General features: G+C 32.9%; 1 protein-coding gene across 3 annotated transcripts; it reads right to left on the bottom strand.

Annotated features, from left to right (window-relative positions):
- Positions 1-3,969: 3,969 nt before the first annotated feature.
- Positions 3,970-8,201, bottom strand: LOC145590732 (style cell-cycle inhibitor 1-like). 3 transcript variants are annotated; one of them, XM_081647133.1, is made up of 5 exons: positions 8,044-8,196; positions 7,833-7,955; positions 7,608-7,724; positions 4,748-4,803; positions 3,970-4,618 (listed from the first exon to the last, which is right to left on the bottom strand). In XM_081647133.1, exons 2-5 carry the CDS (start codon positions 7,885-7,887, stop codon positions 4,388-4,390), a joined length of 459 nt encoding a protein of 152 aa, XP_081503259.1. In that variant the 5' UTR covers positions 7,888-7,955; positions 8,044-8,196; the 3' UTR covers positions 3,970-4,387. The 3 variants fall into 3 exon arrangements, with proteins under 3 accessions (XP_081503259.1, XP_081503257.1, XP_081503258.1); XM_081647131.1 differs by having other exon boundaries at positions 3,971-4,618; positions 7,833-7,896; positions 8,044-8,201; XM_081647132.1 differs by having other exon boundaries at positions 3,971-4,618; positions 7,833-7,950; positions 8,044-8,200.
- Positions 8,202-10,133: the final 1,932 nt, after the last annotated feature.

Consider the following 10,133-nt stretch of genomic DNA (forward strand, 5'->3'; position numbering starts at 1 on the left):
CTCTTTCTATCAAAACAATACACACGTTAGTAACTTCAAAAAAAAAATTAAATAATAAATCTAATCAAAGAATCGAAATAAGATTTGGGACCAAACCCTCAGAAATTATCAACCTTTCACGTCTAGGGCGAAGACAACTTCGAACTTGGCTAAGTGTGTCTAGAACTCGTGAATGCGGAATTGTGTTTGAAAAGGGAAGGCTTAGAAAGAGGGAGAAAGAAAAGCTATTAGCTTGAGAGAGAAGAGAATAGAAGATTGTTGATTGTTGTGAATGATTGTCATTAAAAACGGGGAAATACGACCCTATTTATAGAGAAAATAGTCCGAAAAACGATAGAAAATAGTCAGAATTTGAATCGGAATAAAACTGCCCTTGTCGTCGAACGACAGGGTCCAGCGCGACGTGACAGCTTTGTCGCTGTGCGACAGGCTTGTCGCAGCGCTCCAGCTTTGTCGTTCCGCGGTGATTCACTCGTTTTCTAAAAACCTGTATGGAATCCTTAATCTAATTGAATTCGATTAATAACGTCCGTACTTATCTTTAAAAATCAGATTTAATCTCTTTAAAACACTTGTTTTAATCCAAATAGAATTCTTTATTTTTCATAAAAGATATAATTATCATTCCTAATCCTATTAGAACTCAAAATAACCTTCTAGATTATTCTAGAAGATTAAAATTAATCCTAATAACTTTAGGAATATTAATTAATGGGCCCTCTACTTGATCATTGGGCCATAAAACCATTTCAGACCCAATTTAGTATTTTGGCCATAACTTCCTCATTATTCATCGAAATTGGGCTTATAATATATCGTTGGAAATCTCTTTTCGAGCCCAATTCAACTACACTATTATTGGAACCTTATCATGGACCAAACTAAATTAGACTGGACATTTTCATAAATAGAGTTCATTTTGAAAACAGAAAGAAGAGTTATTTTATTAAAACGACCGCATCACAAGACTTTCCACACTTTCACTTCGTTCGATAATCAAGTGACGTGAAAGGTACTCATCACTGGGTTTGGTTTTTGGGGACACATAATTAGGTGTCTACACTTACTATTTAGAAATAATTAACAATAAGCATTAGTAAAATTTATTCTATAGGAAAAACTCTCATATAATTAACCTTTCAATTTAAACAACTATCTATTATATGTAAACAACTTGGTCATTTGTATAGCATTGTTTATTCTATTGAAATTTCATTACAAGTTACATAATATCACTCATGATGTCACATTAAAATTTAAGTCATTTTCAAAAAGAAACGTGTGAATTTAATGATAAAATTGTAGTTATAGAGTACGAGATATAATATGAGTAGTATGGATATCAAAATAACAATGATGTGATTCATTGTATTGATTCAAAATTTTTAAAAAAAATGTTATTTTTTTATTTACTTATTAATATCGTTGAAAATCAACCCCTTTAAATTTAAGTTTGATCAAACTCACATGATCATAAATTTATAATGATTCGGGGCATCGCACGAGCCAATAACTAGTTAACTATTACTAAAACGTGTCATGTTGACATCATCAATGAACTTAATTTCTTATAAAATTATATACTTCTTTTAAAAAAAATTAATGAGATTATGACTACAACGCACAGGAATATATGACTAATCTAGTCTTTATTATAGAATTAGTGTGTACCCCGGGCGATGCCCCGGGTCGTTAGTTTGTGTAATTCTTTAATTTATTAATTATGTTTGACTATTTGTGTAGTTAGTGTGTGTAGTGGTTCAGGCATTGCCTTGGGCGTCACTTTTTTTAATATCAAATATGTATTTATTCTAATTAACCTAATAAATGAAAGAATATATATAATATTATGTGAAATTTAAAACTTTAATAAAAGATGGTTGAGATGGTAAATATATTACCTATATGTATGGGGGATTATGGTTTCAAATTTTGTTCAAATCATATTTTATTCACTTAAATGAAGTGGCTAGCTTATGTGGCACATATACATTAGATGGTAACGTGGCATTGTGACATGGCACACATACTTTAAAAAGTGTCATGTGAACTAATCTAGTTTTTTTATTTTTTATTTTTTTATTTTTTTATTTTTTTTTATTTTTTTATTTTATTTAATTAATTAATTTATTTTTTTATTTTTTTTATGTCATGTCATATGTGAGTCACGTCTAAATTTAGACAGTTAAATATAGAGTAATTAGTTCTTTGCCCGAATAGCGCTCAGTTATTCGAAGGGAAAAACTTATTATTATAAGTTACTATAAGTTTGATTTGCTTATAGATTGTGTATACATTTAAATATCTATTTACATTATCAAATTATTATAGATGAGATACATTAATGTAAAGTATCTTACACGTCAATAATTTATAATTGAGTTAAATCCTTTTATTAGTAGGAATGAACAATACTTTTTACACATTATATAGAATTTATTGATCATCAATTAAAAAATTATTTTATTTATTTAAAAACGTTGTTATTATTCTTTTTTTTTTTTGGGTTGTTTAGACTGCAAATTTTTTCTCTTTCTTTTTTTTTTTTTTTTTTTTTTTTGTGGAAAAATTAGAAATATTAATCCCAACTTTCATCAATTTTGGTAGAATAATCCCAATTTTGGATTATTTTGGAATGATCCGAACTTTGGGGGGTCTTCTTTTTCTTCAATCCCTAACCGGCCAACAAAAGTCAATGACCAATTATATCAGGTCACTTGACACGTGTCAAGCACTGATTGGTTCAAAAATTAAAAAAAAACTTAAACAAAAAAAAAAAAAAAATCAAAAAACCCAGCCAACCTCCCCTCCCCCATGGTCCCACCCTAACCTCCACTATCACTGCCTAGTCTGCCGCCAACTGCCGTTCTTCCCACGTTGACTGCCTATTTCCCACCCGCTTTCCCCCTTTCCCGAAATACCCTCCACCCCCGCCCCCCGCGCAACCACCAATCCACCACAAAAAAGCCCTATCCCACTCCCAAAAAACCCCAAAAACTCCTCCTCCACCACAAAACCCTAGCAGCTAGGGTTTTTGATGATGGGGGTGGAGTTTTTGGGGGTTTTCGGGAGTGAGGGAGGAGGTTTTAAGGGTTTTCGAGTGGTTTGGGGGTTTTCGCGAGGTGGTTTTTTAGGGGTTTCGAGTGGTGGTGGTGGCTGGAGCAGGTTGACAGTAAAGGAGAATACGAGGTTTGAGGGGAAATTAAGGGTGGTGGTTCAAGGGGGAAGGACGACTGGGGTTTTCTGGGATTAGGGGCTACTGGACGGTGGGAGGAGGGTTGTGGACGGCGGGAGGAAGGTTGTGGGATTGTGGTGGCTGGGGTTTCGGTGGGCAATGGAGCAAGGTTCTGATTTTTTATTTTTTATTTTATTTTTTTTGGCTAATTAGCTCTTGACACGTGGCATTTATAAAAAAAAAATAATCTTTTTAACAGGTAACCGGTAATTGGGATTGAAGAAAAAGAAGACCCTTAAAGTTCAGATTATTGCAGTATAATCCAAAGTTGGGATTATTCTATCAAAATTATGAAAGTTAGGATTATTATTTCTAAATTTTCCTTTTCCTTTTTTTTTTTAAAATCAAATTATCTTATTATTTTATAAGGAAAAAAAGAAAAAAAAGTTTTGGCGGAAAAACTTTTGTTGTAGACGTGACACGTGTCCTTTAGGAATATTTTTGGTGATTAATTACTTTAGTATATAGTATTGATTAATAAATATTTGCAAGAAGATTAATATTGATAGATTTAAACACAATTAACATTAGATTGAAAGATTATTATGAGCATAATTAAGTAATGTTTTTTCACATTTTAAAAAATTTCGAATATTGTATGTTGTAAATATTGTGACATTTAATTGTAGAAAAAGTGTTAAGAGTATTAAAAAAAAACAAAGGAAATATTAAGTTACACACAAAAACATTCAAGAAGTGTTGGAAATTCTCCTTGTATTTCTTGTAGTCTCAAGTCCGTTGGAAGCTAGTCTCTTTTTTCCACTTTGTCAAAATAAAATAAAATAATATGCCAAAAACTGTTAGAAGTATCAACATTTTTTTTGGCTCGCATTGAATATTTATGGATACACTTTTGGTAACTAACTACCTGAGAGTTTCCAGTTCCATGATTAGAGGCTTAGAGCTACGAATAACTTTACAACACCCACAAGCAAAACCCACAACCTAATGCAATAGGGCAGCTCATCCAACAAACCACCAGGATCCATTTTCCGACGGGTAATCTATTTAACTAAGCATTAATTTGCATCCAATAACATAGCACATCATCTATTCAGACATCTCCAAAACATATGATACCAAATCCTAGTCTAGGAATGAGCTGAAAACGAACATGCGAGAATCTACATGGTGAATAATAGGAACTCTTTACTACTTTATTTTCCACTTGTGTGATGACCGAGGTGCTGTGTTTATGCCGCTGTAGTACTTAGATTCCAGTTGTTTAGAGTTCCAGACCTCCACAAATTCGGAGAACAATTCTCGTGTTACGTCAGAGGAAAGATCTGAAAAGAACTTTCGTTTCTCCTCCATCAGCCATGTAGCAAATTCGTTGTTCTTGGAGTAGTAGTCATCATTTGTAATTTCTTTGAAATCAGATATCTAAAAGGTAAAAAATGATACGAAGTATTAGTTTTGGCAAACAAGGACATTAAAACTAGTGACTAATACGGAGTAACTTCAAAACTCTGCCTACTACCAAGTGCAACGACACAGAAGATAAATACTCACTGGATGCTGGCTGGATTTAGAACCTTCAGATTTGTGCTTTTTGTCTGACTTCTTTTCTGCAACAGTATCCACAGGTCAGTACAATGATCCAGCATTATTTCATTATTACTCTATTAAACAAGAAATGTTTTCTACAGTTTAGACAGGAATCATTAAAATTGGATGAATGCAAAGACCAAAATAATTACAAGAGATGCATTCTAATAAAATTGAGTAACTGTTAAGCTACAGATAACAGCAACCTTTCACAACAATTGTTGCAAAATGTATTGGACCAAATAGTAAAACTCATGAAGATCTTTACTATTTTGCCCAATTGTAAACAGCAACGTCTCACAACAATTCTTCTGTGACCACATTACAATTTTTTATTCCTCTCCCTACCTAGTGCACGAATGACATCAATAAAAGTTGCAAAGTACAACTTAAAATACAATCCGTCTGTACATTAAAACACAAATTATGCAGGTGGTGGAGGAAAAAGGCTTCTATTTATTTTCGCTCTCATCTCCGGAGCTTCTCCTCTGCTTGAACAACAATGGAGAATGTTTGTTGTAACTCAAAATATCTTGATTTGCTACTTCATTTTCGCTGAGTTTTCAAATTAAATCTTGGTTGGAAGTTTATTTGCATTTTCGAATCAGTTCTGTGCTGCAAACTAGGGTTTCAATTGATGAACAGTGTGTTTGGAACTGAAGAATTTGGGGGAGAAAAGAAAAGAAAAGGAGGGATTTTCCACTGTTTGGAATTTTGGATAGTACATTAAGAAGATGAGAGAAAAGGAGAGGAGGAAAGGGGAGGGGAATGGAAAGAATTGTGTCCTTCAATATTTAAGAAACTAGGTTATCCCATGCATAGAATTAATCTTTCTTGTAATTTATATTCTGTTGCATTATATTGTATTTAAAGATTAAAATTAGATAAAGAAATAATTTACAGTTGAGGAAAATTAAAAAATAAATACTGAAACCATGATAAAAAAAATCAGGAAAGAAAGAAGGATAACCGAAATTCTAAATTGAGAATTGAGTCGAAATGTAATTGAAAATCAAACCCTAACAGAGTTAATGTAATAAGCTTGGAGTCTTTGATATTAGAGTATTTGCTTAGAATACGATAAAATAAAATTCATGTTGTCATTGTGACTTAACAGAGTTAATGTAACAGGCTTGGAGTCTTCGATATTAGAGTATTTGCAGAAACTACAGATTGAGAAGTATCACTGAATAAATTACAGCAAAACTCCAAATTTGGACATGGTTAATAGTTAATACACTGCAATGACTGCATCAGAATATGTGAATTTCTCAACAGCAAATCAAGTTAAGAAAAACCTCTACAAAGCCTGTGCAGAATGCAGATGCACTAATTGCAGCCAAATGCCTTTCACAAGTCACAACCATTCGCAACAGCAGTAAGGGATCATAGGCATGATGATACATCCCAACATCAAAACTACAGTAAAGTGTCAATGGCAACCTGCATCAGTTTTGCTCTCAAGTTTGGTAACTCCTGATTACAGAATAATCAAAGACAACACAACAACTAATGTATGTCGATGATTTAATGTAACTAGCATTACAGGGAAGCCGGTTAGCACTTTAACTCAAAAACCATGCATCAATCAGAATAGGGATATTCAAGTTAAAGCCTCTGGATGTGTATCTTAAGACTTTCAGCAATTGATAATGGCTACATCACACGCTATTTTCCAAACAAGTGAGAAAGTGCAGCTCGTGAAATGTTCTTTTGCAGAGCACCTTCACATTAATCCAAACGGTGGCGGTCAACTAACAAAAGTAATAACACTGACCAAGAGTGTACAAAGACCAAGAAACAACAAGCCTCCAAACATCCGTGACTGTATGAACATGCAGCTAGATGAATAAGGTAAAGGCCATGCCTTATAATAACAGTAATACTTCAAGCAAGATATCCAAAATCCATATAGAGGTGACAAAACTAAACCAATAGGGTTAGTTTCAACATCCCAGATTTGGAAGCTATGGGTGATCCACTTCATATCCCGATAGGAAAGATTCATTCAATGATGCATCGCTACATTAAGAGTAAAAGGAGAGAGTACAGACTATAGAGATTAATCTCTCCAATATTGGAGAGATTTGGTAAGAAATGGTAACAATCCTCACATAAGTTCTGCCTCTCCTCTTTCACTAGCTTCTGCCCTCAACTCCTTTCCCGTGCATCTTTGCCCACTTTCACCCCTTTCTTTCTCTCTCCTTTCCCCGCTTCATACTTCCCTCAAGTTCCCTCCTACTCTCCATAGTCCAAACAATGATATTAACATTTTTTTTCATCCTTTCCCTCCCCATTTCTACCTTCCTCTTCAGTCCTTTTCATTTCTAATTTTCTGTCCAAAAACACAGTTAGGTGCTTTTTTTTTTTACCTTTTTTTCTCCCTACTTTACAATCAATTTAGGACGCAAGTCGGGAATAATTCGACTTGTATTACTATTCTAGAGGCTAATACTTCAACATCATACCCCAATTATCAACTTTCACCTCTCCTTCCGCATCCAAACAAGAGAAGTTGAATTTCTTCCTCCCGCCCCTCACCTTCCCTTCCTTTTCCCTACCATTACTTCAAATAGTCCTATCCAAACATGCTGTCATCATGCTTTGAAGGAACTTTCACAAACATTTCAAGTTAAAAACTCCCAAATTCCAATTCGATATTACTATCCAATTAAATCCATTTATTCTCGCAAACAACTAATAATCATATTGACCCTTACAAGAAAATTCAGCAATTGCACAATTCATGAAACAAATAAATATGCACAATAACATGGCATAAATTTTACGAGAGAAAAAAGAAACAACGCTAGATGGTTCTAACCTTTTCCAGAATGACGTTTAGAGTGCCTGTCAGATTTGCTGTGACGGGATTTGTCTCTTTTCTTGCTACCTTTGTCATAATCATCTGATTTTTTGTGCCGTTTGCCATGACCTTCATCTGCAAAATTACAACATCAACAACAACACAAATTACCTTTAAATTGCAAATATTAACGGAAAAGTAATTAATTAAGATGGTAGAAGCAATAATTTAGGAAGAGAAAACCTTGATCTGCACTTCTTTTTCTAGTTTTAACCTTGGATTTTCGATCACTCCCCATTATTGCGGCCTGTCAATTAGTTGGTTCGATTAACGATTTTGGGTACCAATCCGAATTAAATTACTGCACTGACAATTAAATTAAATTACACAGTATCAAAGATGAACCCTAGATTGTGAAATTGATATGATGATTTTAAGAGAAACAACAACTTACCTCAGAAGCTGCTTCAATGGAGGATACAAGTATTCGATGGAGAACGTGAAGTGCGATGTTGAGTACGCTTCAATGGAGAACTGAGAGAGAGAGGGGAGCAGAGTCACTAGCCAGGCAAGGGCGCAAGGCTATGTTCCTCTAAATCCTAATGGGGGGAAGTATATGCCACTACCTAGTATAGGCGGTCATTGCCCCATACCAGAGTTAAAAAATATTATTTTCATTTTTCTTTTAAACGGTAAATACAAGTTGCTGTAATCCCCCCGTATTTTTAAATATTTTATAAATGAAAATTTATTTTATTTATAATATTTATTTGTATTTTTTCGGATTTTATTTTAAAAAGTTTCAAATTATTAATTTTGGTCGAAAATTATTTTAGTACAAATTATTTTATAACCTTTCATTCTATAATATATGCCATACAAATAAAGCCTAGTCCATTTCATTTACCTAATCGGCCCATTAATTTTATGAGGCCCAATACTCCTACTTACCCTACAACTCTCTCCCCTATAAATACCCCATACATCCCCAAAATTTTCCCCACACAAAAGGTTAGTCTTATTTTCTCCTTTGTTTTTATTAATTTGTGTAATTATAATTATTGATTTATGGGTTTTGATTTTATTGTTTAAAATTAATTTAATTAGTATCAAATTGTATTTTGATGATTAAACTTTATAATTTCAGATTTTATAATGTCATAATTTTCAGATTTTGTAAATTTTATAACCTAGGGTTTTTAATTATTGAAAATCACGATTTTAGGGTTTTTACGAACAATTGATTTAAGCCTTTTATAATAATGATGTTTGAAATTTTGGTGATTATAACTACTGATTAGTTTAACTTAATCCCAGAATATTTTGAACACGTAAATTCGTGTTTTAATTCTTAGATTTCCATTCGCTAAAATTAATCCCGTTTTAATCCCGATTAGGTTCTGAACTCATCCAATTTTGATAAAAAAAGTAGTGTTTTCCATGTGGAAACAATGTTTTAAGAAAGATTCTCTACCTTTGGTAATGAGAACCACCCTCTCGTGGCCAAATTCAGCCTCTAAATATGATTTTCGGGCAGTTTTTGATTTTTAACGAAGTTTTTTTTATGCTTTAAATTTTATCCTTGAGTTTTAAAGGGTTTTTGATTAGTTTAAAATGCTGGAATTTTATTTAAAGTAGTATAATTGTGATTTTAATGAAAGGGTGTGATTACCCATTAAAAAGGAGTTTAATTAGGGGTTTTTAAATAATTTTCAGATTTTTTTTAAGTAGTCTAAAGTAAATTTAAGTTGCTGGAAATTTGGTTGAGTATTAATTTATTGTTATTGGTTGTTTTCTAGGAAGTGATTATTCCCTAGGAGACTTTTAAATGATTAAAAGTGGCACAAAGGATTGTTTATACGAGGTACGTACATGTCTACTTCGTTGTAAGTAGTATCATATTTAGGTACCAAAAAGAAAGAACTTAGTTTCATGTTTAGAGAACACTTGGATGGAAATTGTTTGGTTACACGTTTAATTAATTCATGTGCTTATGTTTATGAGACATGTTTTGGTGAATTGATTATGTTTGTATGGAATTATGGATGCAAGCATGTTGAATTATATTGGATTAATTGTTTGTATGGAATATTGATACAAGCATATTTTTATTGGATTGGTTTATTAACTACATTTGGATTATTGAAGGATTGGAGTTGAATGGTTTAAGTGGAATGAATTTATTAATTATTCCACAAGGTTATTATTATTTTATTTATTACTCAAGCATGACTTGTTAGTATGTTGAGTAAAAGTGGATTAAGCCGAAATGGCTAGGTGGGTTGACTATGTTCAACACTTTTGGATAATTTGGAAGTTTAAAGGAATTAAAGGTCAATTTGTGATGTGATCACCATTGTCCTAAATAAGATTAAAAGTGAATTGATGTATGATTGTTATGTATGGTCTAATTGAATGAGTCGGCTATTAATTAAAATTGTAATCACGTAAAGTGAAACAAGGATGAGCAATAAAACTCTAGAAAGTGTGCACTTCTAGAGTATTGACAATTATGGGTTGGGGTACACGGTGGTAGCCCGTGGC

This window comes from Chenopodium album, chromosome 18, assembly GCF_948465745.1.
Source record: "Chenopodium album chromosome 18, dcCheAlbu1.1, whole genome shotgun sequence".
NCBI classification, from domain to species: Eukaryota; Viridiplantae; Streptophyta; class Magnoliopsida; order Caryophyllales; family Amaranthaceae; genus Chenopodium; species Chenopodium album.